The sequence below is a fragment of the Eutrigla gurnardus genome (genome assembly GCF_963514095.1).
Source record: "Eutrigla gurnardus genome assembly, chromosome: 16".
NCBI classification, from domain to species: domain Eukaryota; kingdom Metazoa; phylum Chordata; class Actinopteri; order Perciformes; family Triglidae; genus Eutrigla; species Eutrigla gurnardus.
In genome coordinates, this window is record NC_139927.1 from 19795349 (window position 1) to 19808365 (window position 13017).

The 13017-nt window shown below is 41.0% G+C and overlaps 1 protein-coding gene across 3 annotated transcripts in view; it reads left to right on the plus strand.

Moving 5' to 3' along the window:
- The window catches only part of xrn2 (5'-3' exoribonuclease 2), a 239777-nt gene that overhangs the window by 330 nt on the left and 226430 nt on the right, over positions 1-13017 (plus strand). For all 3 annotated transcript variants that reach the window (XM_084031057.1, XM_084031058.1, XM_084031056.1), the window contains exons 2-16: positions 650-777; positions 1257-1368; positions 2052-2163; positions 2465-2523; positions 3848-3937; positions 4064-4136; positions 4421-4471; positions 4555-4712; positions 7189-7263; positions 7706-7839; positions 8473-8530; positions 8609-8716; positions 9115-9159; positions 9654-9791; positions 10147-10191. In XM_084031057.1, coding sequence (XP_083887183.1) covers positions 650-777; positions 1257-1368; positions 2052-2163; positions 2465-2523; positions 3848-3937; positions 4064-4136; positions 4421-4471; positions 4555-4712; positions 7189-7263; positions 7706-7839; positions 8473-8530; positions 8609-8716; positions 9115-9159; positions 9654-9791; positions 10147-10191 — 1386 coding nt within the window. The remainder of the gene's footprint in view (positions 1-649; positions 778-1256; positions 1369-2051; positions 2164-2464; positions 2524-3847; positions 3938-4063; positions 4137-4420; positions 4472-4554; positions 4713-7188; positions 7264-7705; positions 7840-8472; positions 8531-8608; positions 8717-9114; positions 9160-9653; positions 9792-10146; positions 10192-13017) is intronic.

Consider the following 13017-nt stretch of genomic DNA (forward strand, 5'->3'; position numbering starts at 1 on the left):
ATGTATTTTCGCGGCCGCTAATATCACGTCGTCGGGGCATTTTCGTGTGTTATAAAGGTTTCGTCGCTAACGTCCTGGAAACCAGCGGAAATGCGTAGACCTCGAAGTGAGACTGTAAACAAAACTGCGCGGTCGTTTAGTCCCGACTGCAGACTACCAGCAAAAACGTCCAGACTTAAACATTTAATGTGCTGCTATGAAGAAAACTCACCTATAACGGTTGAGAAAGATATTTGTGGGGAATCTAATACAAGTACGAGATACTTATACTTGCGCGTTTATACAGTTGTTCTATTTACCCTTTAAGAAGTTGCATCTTAGATGGATATATTAACATATTCTATCTAACGCCATTTCAAGAGAATTTAAATTCCGTATCATTCATTGAAGTTTTAAAATACGAAGGAAGAAGATGTTTTCCCTGGTAATGTGTTCGACATATACCGGTATTGCACAATACAACCTGGGTGTGATCCGAAAAGGTTAATTTCAGTTTGACTTCAACACATTGCTTTTCTTTCAGTTATTGCCATGTGTGTATGAATGTGTCGGTCATTTATGTGTTTAAGGTGTCTGCCAAATGATTTTCTGGGGTGAAACCTGCGAGGACTTCAAACAAAGTGATTTCTGTGTCGTTTTATCTTCGCAGGGGAAAGAATGTAACGGAGTCCGTATTCCTGTCGATACAACCAAGCCAAACCCAAACGAGGTGGAATTTGACAACTTGTACTTGGACATGAATGGGATCATTCACCCTTGTACACATCCAGAGGACAAGTACGAATCCCTCTCTGTTCAGTTTTGATGTTGAAGCCTCACCACGTTATCTGTTTGCAAAAGCACTGTTGTCTTAGATTTGCATTAGCATCTGAATTCTCTCTTTTTATATTGTGAATTTTTCTTTATTCATATTTTTGACAGCTTTGTTACATTTAGTTGACTAAAAAGGAGATTGAAAGCATTTTGTTGTTCAGATCAAACCAGGATGTTTGGTTGTAGCAACAGAAATGAGCCAGAGTTGCTAAGATGGTAAAAGATTTGAGTGTTGTTCCCGTCATTACCATTCATGAAATGTTTTTGTCATAGTCCACAACAAGCGCATGTTTGCTCACTCGGAACAAGGGAACTTTTAAACACCCAGATAATAGAAATGAAGTTTGGTATGACATTTAGGAACAGCATAATCAATTGATTAAAAATGAAACAACAGCAAAGCCTACACACAATCTTCACATTCTGACACCTGCTGTTCACAGAGCTGCTCCCAAAAATGAGGATGAGATGATGGTGGCCATTTTCGAGTACATTGACCGCCTGTTCAATATTGTGCGGCCCAGGAAAGTCCTCTACATGGCCATTGATGGAGTGGTGAGTAACATTCAGCGATGGAAACCTGCAGCCAAAGCAAAGTTTGCATGAAGACCCACACACAATAAAAACTGAATTAAGGCTAAATAAAAGCATTTGCCAGATAATCAGTATTTTATCAGTCAAATAGATTTTTTTAACGCGTTAAGATAATAGATTATTAAGAAAATAATCTATTATCTGGGTTAATGTAGTCGGAAGCATCTTTTCGACTGCAGAAACCTTCTAAAGGGACTTGGAACCTTTCGAGGAACCTTATGTTTGACCTCAGGGACAGCATCTAAATGGGGGGCTTTCTTAAAAGCACAGACACCTTTCGGGTGTAGTTTGCAGGGTGTTGACATTTTAAGTTACATGTTCCGTAAATATTATGCAGCAGTAAATGGCATCACAATGAGACCAAACATGTTTTTTGTGAAACTGGCGGCCACACTGAATGCCACTTGTGATGTCATCTGGCTTTTTCATATGAAAGCCTTCAAGTGACAACTAATTTGCCGTGTCTTTGCAGTTCTTTAGACCAGCAAAAATGGGCCGAATCAGCCATTAGTTCATTGATAAGTAGTCCCAGGACTTAAAAATACCAGGACCATCTTGGTGGAAACAGACTAAAAATAGCTTTGAGGACCAACCTGAAATCAGCTGCTGTACAGTAGAAATAACATCCTGTTTAACTCCATCAGGCTCCACGGGCCAAAATGAACCAGCAGCGCTCTCGGCGGTTCCGTGCCTCCAAGGAAGGTGCGGAGTTGGTGGAGGAGAAGGATCGCATCAGGGAGGAGATCATTCAGAAAGGTTTGTGAAGCTTTTAAACCCCTACAAGTACAGGAGATGTATGTTAAATCAGACTTCTGGTGGTGCGCAGCATTACATGACATTTACTCTGAGCTCGAGGACAGACAATACTTGTATCTTTGTGCAGTGATATTATGTAGTATTTGTATTATCTGTAGTATGTACACTAGCATCTTTGAAAATAAACTAGCTAAAATAGCTGACAGCTCACTCCGTTGTTCTCTGGCAAATGTTTCACTATGTATTCATGAGATGTTTTAATGTTAACCATTCACGCTCCATGTATTTGTTTCCTCTACAGGAGGTTATCTTCCACCTGATGAGATTAAAGAGAGGTTTGACAGTAACTGTATCACTCCAGTAAGTGGGACAAGTCTGTTGACTTGAATATATATTGCAATAAAGTCGACACAGGAGTTTTCGCCCTACATTTGGTCAAAATCTTTTAAAATAAAATACATACATTTAATGCACTTGGAGAACTAAATTAAGAGTCTAGATCTATAATCAACTTTGTACTTTAGTGAAAAGTATTCATTGATGGCAAGATATGAAAGGAAAAAATCCCACCCATAAGACATGTTTTACATGAACTGCACGTCCCCCAAAGTGGCTCACTGATATTGAGGTCAGGAGACTGATGGCTACTCCAGAACCTTTTTTCCTACTTTTTGGATTGACATGGCCTTGTGTTTTGGATCATTGTCATGTTTGCCATGCACAGCTTCTGGGGCGATAATTGCAAATTGTCTGCCAATATTCTCTGACATTATGGTGTACCTTTTGTCATAAGCCTTATTGGCTCCTCTCCAAACTTAGTGTTTATGGTTGTGACCTTAAAGTTACATTTTTGCTCTCATCACTCCAAATGTCTTTGTTCCAGCAGTTTGGAGGCTTGTCTAGGTGCTGTTTGGCATATTGTAAGCTAGCTGTTTTGTTTTTTCTGGCAACTTGACCGTTCAGTCCATCTTTGTTCAAGTTCCTCCTTATTGTGCATCTTGAAACAGAAACACCACTTTTTGGCAGAACAGCCTGTATTTCAGCTGAAGCTGCTTGTGACTTTTTCTTTGCATTACGACCATTTTTCCAGGCAGTTGTGGATTAAATCTACCTGACTGTGGCTTGGTATCATCACAACCACTCATTTTCCACTGCTTCATCAGCGTTGAACACTACGGATTGGCATTTAGAAATCTTATATCTTCAATCATCATATGATCATTCTTGTGATTTATAAAGTTCCCCTACCTTTTCTTGCAGGTCCTTTGACAGTTCTTTTGCTTTCCCTATGACTCCGTATTCAGTAAAGTCAGTGCAGCCCTGAATGAAATGTGCAGGCGTCTCTCAAGAGTCAAATCATGAATTGACTATTTATTTAAACAAGTCACGTGTATGGATACTTACCTGTAATAGGCATTTAAACCTGTGTGTGTCAACTTGTGTGTATAATATCAGGCCAAACATTCAGGGGTGTCAACTTCTGATCGGGGCCATTTGGGTGATTTCAGTTATTATGATTTAAAAGGGCACACACAAATGTGTGATGGTAAAAGCAAAGTTTCAGTGATATTTTCCCAAAAAATATTTCACACTTTTCAGTCTGGGTATGTAAACTGATGAACACAAATGTATACTTTGACTCGAGGCTGCAGAGTTACATGATTTTACTTCTTTTTTTCTCCAGGGAACAGAGTTTATGGACAACTTGGCACAGTGTCTTCGATACTACGTTGCAGACCGACTCAGCAACGATCCAGGATGGAAGAATGTCACGGTACGTGGAACTTTGCTGCTCAGGCTAATGATAATTATTGCCCCTTCGGTTCTGGTCTTGGCTGTTGGTAAGTTTCACATACAGTGTTGACAGTCACTAAACTTTTAGTCACATTGTATTATCCAGGTCTTCCTGTCTGATGCCAGTGTTCCTGGTGAAGGTGAACACAAGATTATGGACTACATCAGGAGACAGAGAGGTACTACACTGATGAGCTTTAATGAATGACACATGCCTGATGCAGTACTTTAGGAGAGTAGAGAAGATAGAAAAGATCAAATAACTTTACAACAGACCAAACATAGACTTGAATATAGCGTCAACTATAGAAAGAATCTTAACATGCACAAAATAAAGGTCACTCAGACTTTACAGACTGATAAAGAAAGATGAACATGTTGACACTTTGAAAATATGTGGTCTGATGAAGACCAGTCAAAGTCAGACATTTTGTTGACTCACGTTTGTGATTCGCCTTGACAGCTCAACCCAACCACGACCCCAACACACACCACTGCCTGTGTGGAGCCGACGGTAAGCCTTTGACTATCATTCTGAGATAATAATAAAATACTTTGAATACATGAAATAACACCCCCCTTTCTCTGATTTATCAGCTGACCTGATCATGCTGGGCCTGGCCACCCACGAGCCAAACTTCACCATCATCAGAGAGGAGTTTAAACCCAACAAACCCCGCCCGTGCGCACTCTGTGGACAGACAGGTCATGAACTCAAAGATTGCCAGGGCACGGCCAGAGAGAAACAGGGAGAGGTGAGCTCGCCTCAGACTTCTGGACTCTTCTGTTCAAATATGTGTAGAAAATGTCCTCTTGCTTGTCATAATACAGTCAGTGGGTGGGGTTTATCCTCAGCAGTGCTATACTGTACAGTATACAGCTAGCAATACAGTGCCCTGGTCTGGTGCCTTGCTCAAGGTCACCCTGCTGTTTCCAGGAGACAAACTGGGACTCCAGCTAACGGTCCACATCCTGTAATTGGTCTGTGCTGGGGTTTGAGTCCTCATGGTCTGAGCTGGTACCCAATTCATTAATGCAGGGCTTGAAGACCTCCGGCACGGTGCCGGAAATCCGGCGTAGCAATATTTTGGTGAAGTGTTTTTTTTTTTTTTTTTTAACTGTAACCAGTCGTTTAAAGTGATAGTTCCAACTACCAATGGTACTCAAGGTAACCAAGGAGTTCTAGCCAATCAGAGCAGAGTAGGGCGGGCCTTAAGTTTCCAGGCACCTCGGACCGGGACAACGTAGCCAGAGCGATTGATAACATCAGCCCAAAGGCAGCCCTGCACACTTTTCATTCAGACAAACTAATGCGACTGCCACAGTTGTTAGATTTCATCAATGAGACCAACATTAATCTAATAAAAAGAATTTAACCAGCCAGCGGCAAACCTCTAAAAGCGTGCGGATAAGTTACTTGGCTCGTTTTTCTCCCCCGGGATGACGACAGAGGTTGGCCCTGGGCGATCAGATCAGTAGACCGGCGCTGCCGCCGCTGTGACAGCCGTTGCAGTAAAAAATAGTGACGTTTGTCTGTGCCCCCTCCCGCTCTGAGATTTGGTTTCGCCCACCTTGCCGGACCTGCGCTTCTCTACTGTCTCTCCCGGTCTCTCCCGGTCTCTCCCCGCTTCAGCGGTGGTATGAAGAAAGCACGCGAAAAAAAGCAAAAGAATAAAAGTATCTTCCCAACAGGAGGTAGCTACTGCTAGGGCTCCAGTGCCACCACTCACGGTTGCCCCCCCCCCCCAGCCGGCGAGTTCGACAGTGCGTGCGCGTATAGCCCCGTTCACATACGTCGCTACTCGCCCGTCACTCGCCCGTCACTCGCTTTCTCGCTGAATTCTACTCGCTGGCAAAAAAAACTCACTGCCGCCGGCGGCGACTTCAAGCGACAACTCTCTGTGGAACTCTCTGTTGACGTCCACTGTCAATCATCTCTATTCTACATTGTGATTGGTACTCACTTCACTCGCATCGCAGAAAGTTAAAATTATTTTATCTCCGATCGACCACATCACATCGCCTGTCCTGGTCCACATTCCGCTAGAACACATTCACATTCATTGACAGCTGTCTCTCAGAGATGGGCGAGTGACGACGTATGTGAACGAGGCTTCAGTCAAAACCAAAACACCAAGGAAGGCTGAGGAATAGTCACCCACTTTTATTATTATTATTATTATTATTATTATTATTATCATTATTAATAATAATAATAATAATAAACGAATTGTGTTTTAGTCATTTTTGTTCTCATCTTTTCTTGAATGCTTAAACTCCTCAACCCCATTTAGTACGTCAACATTTGTATCAGTACCAGCAGTTTGTAAGAAATTGGTCAGTAATTGATATGTCATATTTTGTTTCTCAGAATTCACCAAATTGATGCATTAAAATGAAATTATTCAAAATTTTCTCCCGGGGGGGCATGCCCCCGGACCCCCCTAGAGGATCGCAATCCCCCCACCATAGTCTCCAAAGCTCCTGTGGGAAACACTACAAACCCATTTGTAATCGGGACAAAATACTTAAAGTTAGAGACAATTAAGGACCATGAGTCCTAACAAGAACACTTGCACACACTTTAATGTGTATTTTGTACACGTTCAAGACCCATTTTTATGCATTTTCTGAGTCGGTCAACTTTATTTTAGGCACAAACTATATATCTGGGCTGGTAAACCCAAACCTGCCGCAGTGGCTGGTGGCCAAAGAATATATATATATATATATATATATATATATATACACACACACCTGCTTCACAGGTGGAAATCTCAACCACCCCAATGTTCAACTCAAAGTTACGCCCTTGGTGATGCTAATTTCTGAGGTATTATACGTTAGCATTAAGCTAGCGGACTTTATGCTTAGTGATACTGGCTGTGTGTGTTTTGAATGTTGTTTCAAACTATAATGTGGGTTTACTCTCAAAGTGCACCAGATTAATTCATTTAGATTGCAAATGTTCAGAATTTTCTTCTCCCCAATGCATAAAAAAATTTCAGGCACAGGATTTTTTCCTGCTTCAAGCCCTGTTAATGTATTGGAATGTCTGTCAGACGACTACCTTCCTTTCAGGCTTTCTCTATTACATTTATGTGAGGTCTATATATTTTTGTCATATTTGTAGATTTGTTCATGTTTAAATGTATAACAAACTTTCTGTCCGTATGTCCAGAAATGTGCCACAAATGAGACTTAATCTGTCTTGTTTTCTTCCTCTTTCAGCACGATGAGTTTGCAGACACGATGCCGGTGTCTGAACAGGAGTTCATATTTATCAGGCTGTGTGTGCTGCGAGAGGTAAGATACACATCAGGGTGACCCCGATCCCACCCTTTCTGTACCGATACGAGGGCGTTGGGCAGCGGGCGATACTCGGCACTAGTGTTAAATCCATCAACTGTATGCCTAACTGTGTGGAGGTGACTGGGATCATTCTCTCTTGTAAGAAAACATAAAACGTGACTTCAACATTGCTTTACGAACTTTGTAAATGTAGTAAATAAATACATACTAAAGCAACACATAAATACATACTCAATTGTTATTTATTCAAATAAGGGTATTTGATACCAAATCTGCCTGTTGTCACTGTTACCTGATCCAGCTCCTGATTTGAGTCAGTATTAGTACATCTCAGTTTATTATTATTATGGCTGTGTTTGAACTACAACCTGAGCAAACTTTGGCCTTTTAGAAATAAAATGAGTTTGTTAATTCTGCCTTCCGTCCATGTTTCCAGTACCTGGCCAGAGAGCTCACCATGGCCAGCCTGCCATTCCCCTTCGACTTTGAGAGGAGCATCGACGACTGGGTCTTCATGTGCTTCTTTGTTGGAAATGACTTCCTCCCACATCTGCCATCCTTAGAGATCAGGTGAGCTTCAAGACACCTTTTCATGATGAAAGCTGGTTTGAATTTTAGAAAAACACACAACCAGTCGAAAATGTTCTTGGTGGTTAACTGTGACACGTAGTCGTGGTTGTTGTTGTTGTTGTTCACAAAGTAGCCACACGTCTTTACTATTTATAGCCCATTTCCTCTCGGCACAACAACAACTTTTGGCCGGGTTGCCAAGTCTAGATATGTGTTGGAAACATTATCCAGATATTTTGGATGTGTTTGCGATACGTCTTTCAACAGTTCAGGCACAGCGCTCAACAGCTGATTAGCAAGTGTGGAAACAACACAGATTGGCCTTTTGCCACCAAATCTGTCAGCGAGTGTTTATCTTTATTACACACTCTCACTGTGATCATCACTTTAACCTCTGAACACATTGATTATTGTTGGGGGAGCACACTCTTATTTTTTCGGTTTCCCTTTTTTTCATTATATTTATATGATTATAACAAAGCACCAAATGTGTTGCCAGAGTGGCTCAAAGGGCTGCAAACTCTCCTGCTGCTGTCAAAGATGAATCCGTGTTTGTTGTCACTTCAGTGTCCCGTCCTGACTCTAATTTCTCCGTCTTCACTTATTCACCGCTCTTGTTTTCGTGTCCTACAGAGAGGGAGCTATAGATCGACTTGTCAACATCTACAAAGACGTTGTGCACAAAACTGGAGTGAGTATCAGTTGTGGATTGTTTGTCTTTAAAGCAGCCGTGGTACTGTGAGGTAACCAGGCCTATGTTTGCCTGTAGGGCTACTTGACAGAGAACGGCTACGTCAACCTAGAGCGAGTCGAGCTCATCATGCAGGCTGTGGGCGTCGCCGAGGACAACATCTTCAAGAAGCGCAAAGAGGATGACGTAAGATTTCCTCAACTTCACACAGCGATCATCAGACTTTTGTCTCAGAAAAAGAAGTGTTCATAAGCTCAAGAGTTGGCTCAAATGTCTGTAGCACAGACTCAGTTAGTTGTTTCTTTATTCTGAGAGTTCTTGATTTAATCATAATTAAGTTTGCCAATATTAGACATTTAAGTTCTTGTAGGGCTTCTTGTGTTTAGACAAGAAGTAGTTTTGGTTCATATTTCTCAAAATTAAGTAACGGAAAGCATACCGTTAGGTTTGTTTAAATCATGCCCAGCCTGAAAAGACAAAAACTGGTCTGGTAGCTACAGCAAAGCCGGTTTACAATTGTAGTAAATATTTTTTTTCTAACTATAATTAATTGCTTTCTGTCATCTTCTTTTTCTTTCTTTTAGGAAGGCTTTAAGAGGAGAATGAAAGAGAAACGAAAGAGGATGAAGGTGAGTAAAGCAGATGGTCATCATAAAGATGATCATACTGTTCTCTGGTTTAAGACTTTAAGACTTGAGGAATTCTTCAGTGAAAAGAGAACTTTGTGTCTTGAAGAGAAACTTCAGCGTAGTATTGATGCAAATAAGAGCTCCTTCAAGCGTGTTCGAGTTTCCACGCTCTCAGTCTCTGATGTTAGCATACAGCTCCCACAGTGTTTGAGCATCATCTTCCAGTTAGGATGGCATCATTAGCATTTTAATAACATTTCATGCATGAGTGCATGAGGCTTCAGATCAAAACTATCATCTGAACAATCTCATACATGTTCATAATCTGTTTGTTTTTTTACTTTCATTTCTTGTTGTTGCTCATTAAGAATGGTGAAGTCTTGAGTTTGAACATATATGTTACTTAATGGAGCGACTGCAGTGGACAGCGACCGCCATCGCTCATACACCAACTTTTTACGGGGGTGACACTTGTTTGTTCCCACTGTGCTCAGCAAAACGAGCAGCGGGGCCCCGCCTACCTGACCACAGGCCAGTTCGCCCCTCAGGCCCTGGGGAGAAGAGACCGACCCGATGCCGTCCAGAACGCCCGGCACCAGGCCTACGACATGAGGATGCAGCAAGGCAACAAGGTAGAACAGGTTAATCTTATAAGACACAGAGTCAATGTGCAGCTCCGGAAATCTGGAAAATGATTCTGGCAAGTTCCAGATATTAGTTTAGTAATATTTTACCTTTGAGTTTAGTTTCAGATTTAGTTAATAAGATACTGATCCCTCATATTCTTATATATGTCGCTGAAGAGGATTATTTCCCATAGAAATGTGATAAAATCCTAAAATAAAATATAGAAATGACCGACATTACCGACAGGTTACATGTTACATATTTAAAGTGATGTGACGTCGCATCCCATCAGAAAGGGAAGGTCATCAGGAATCAGTGTTGTTGATGATTAAGGGTTTTTTGTTGTTTTTTTTTCTCCAGGATGCTGCTCAGTCCCTGAAGGCCTCGATGAAGAATGGTGGAAATGTAAGTTAGTCTTGGTTTTGGTCTGATTTGTATAATATTCATATAATACTGCCTGTCAGACATTGTAAGGCAGAGAAATGTTAAATCTCTGAACTCATTTCTGATTAAACTGAAGATGGAAAGATCATCCAATCATTGTCCATCAGTGTTAACAGTCAATGTCAATGAAGTTTGATCACAACAGAAGTTACCTCAGGACACTTTACACATTGAACATCTATCGACTCTGAGACTAGATTTTCAAAGTCCCAACATCACCCAGGAGCAAATGCTACAGCGGATAGAGAAGAGCAGTCAACACAGAGGAGCCATCGATATGCCGCGATGGCACCGCTTAGAAAGCACTTTGGTTTGTGGCATAACGCTGCAACGGTGTCTCCTTTTTAGAAAAGCATCCAGTCTTTGCGGAACCAGCTGTGACGTGTAACATGCCGGTGTTGACGGTAGTTGCGCCGGACATACGATTACCTCTATAGCGCACCAAATGACAACAGTGGAAGGTGGATTTGGATTTGACGTAACGTCTGTTCTAGCGTCCCAGCTCGCTCTATTCAGTGAGGTCGTTTCTCCTTGTTTTGCCTCTAAGACTCCCTCGTTGCCGTCTCAGAGGCAGAACGATCTGACACCCCATTCCGTCTCAGTCTGGTTGTGTTTGTTCTCCATATTCAGCGTATGACTGCAGTAAATGCAGTTTGGAGAAACAGAATGGATAACCAGCATGGGAACAAAGCATTGACTATACCATCCACAACAGTAATCTTCATCTACTGTAGTAATTCATTGACTATGGAGAAGAAAGTTTGAAGAAGTTTGCCCATGAAAAGCGAATTACTGCGTTAATATTCCCTTTTATTATCACCCATGGGCATCTAAAAGTCTTTGATCCACACAATAATTCCGAAATCAAAAGGGTATTTTTCCTGAAAACGTGATCCTTGAAAAACAGTTACAACTTCCCAGTAATTTTGAATCACTGTTATCTTTTCTTTTTTGTGGATATGTGAGGTTTGATTGTGGCTGTTTGCACTGAACAGTCTGTTTGAGCGCTAACACTTTATTGTGCTTCAGTTCACGGTCGTGTTCTATTTAACACGCCTCTGAAGCTGTTATATTTAAAGCTGTACACGGGCTGGAAATTTATCAGCCAACAATAGGCGACCATACATTAGCACATGAATGAAAAGAGCACAAAGGCTTCAGAAAAAAGGAAGGCTAAGCAGCAATGCTAGTGAATTATTTCTTTTTTTTATTTTCATCATCTTCCCTCGAACATACAAAAACACAGCCAAAGAGAGTTCATCTTTGACTTAGAAAATATTTTCTAATCATCTGGTAGGTTTTATTATGTAGTCACAACATCCAAATCATAAATGTATGAATGAATAAATGTCATTGCTCATGTCCATCATCATCAACTGCAATACAATATTCTGTTAGGTTGCATGTTTAAAAAGGACAATCGCACTTAATCCACATATAAAATGATTAGAGTTGAAATGATTAGTTGATGAATCAATGAATAGATTGAGACCCTTTTTGAGCAAAAAAAAGCGTCTCTTTGTTTTATAATAAACTGAATTTCTTTTGGATGTGCACCTTTTGTTGGACAAAACAAGACATTGGATATCATCACTTTGTACTATTTGATCAATTAATCAAGGAAATTATTGATGGTTACAGGTCTAAAAAGCAGTTCTGCTGATAAGTTTTTTTTGTTTCAATCAACTGAAACACATTGCGTTGAGCTGTCCTAAATTAAATACATTTTTTGAAGTCTATCCACAAACAAACCCGACTTCAGTTGAACATTGTTTGCGTACAGTTTGATGCAAATCGTTGAGCTTAATTAATTAAGCTAACTGAGCTAATCCAACTAGCATTCTGCAGCGTACAACAACTGGCGTGGTCGAACCCAGACCAAATATGTCCGGGTAACATTGTGCTCCAGAATTTCTTATCAACGCGTGGGAGTTTTAAACGGCTGGAGTTCGTAGGGTGAACTGAAAGCAGGTTGCGGCGAACAGTCCAATCAAATACTCACCTACAGCCCTAGCAGTATCGTAAAACATGACTAGTAGGATTTCCTTAATATTACATTCAGATTTTCAGATACTGTGGTTATATAAATGTAAGTCAATGCATTTCATCCCTCCCTTTGTGTGCAGCAAGCAGGAGAGCAAACATTGATTTGAGCGCAGCAAAAATGTTGTTGGAAAGGATAACAACAAATATGCAGAATAATGCGTTGGATAAAATAATTGTGAATTTTGAAATTTTTCAATACATTACACTCGGATACACGGAGTTGTTGTAAATGTTTGGATCACACAATCCTACGCAGCTGCAGTGGCGGCGCCAGGGAGGAGCTAGGTGGTGCTGTAGCTCCCCCTATATTAGCCATAGCACCCGCCCAGCACCCCCAAGAAATGTCTGATTTTTTTAATATTTATATTTTAATGTCATGTTTGAATAGTCTTTTTCATTTACATATATGCTTATAGTCCCGGAACGAGTATAGCTAATGCAGGCGTGTACGCGTGTGTAGCTATATATACCAAGGGTGGTCCGATGCGACCGCCATAATGAAATGCCCCGAAATTCAAAGCACCTTCTCTTAAGGGTTGAGCATCCCCATAGCACCTGCTACAGAAAATCTCTGGGCCCGCCACTGCGCAGCCACCACTGAAATCAATTTTACAAAAATGTAATACCAATACCATTAGTGTTGCCGGAGAGTTATCTGACTGAGCAGAAATACCCACTTGAATCAGAAAGAATAGACATGCAAACAAAAGCAGTTAAATGTTGATCAATAATTTGAATGTC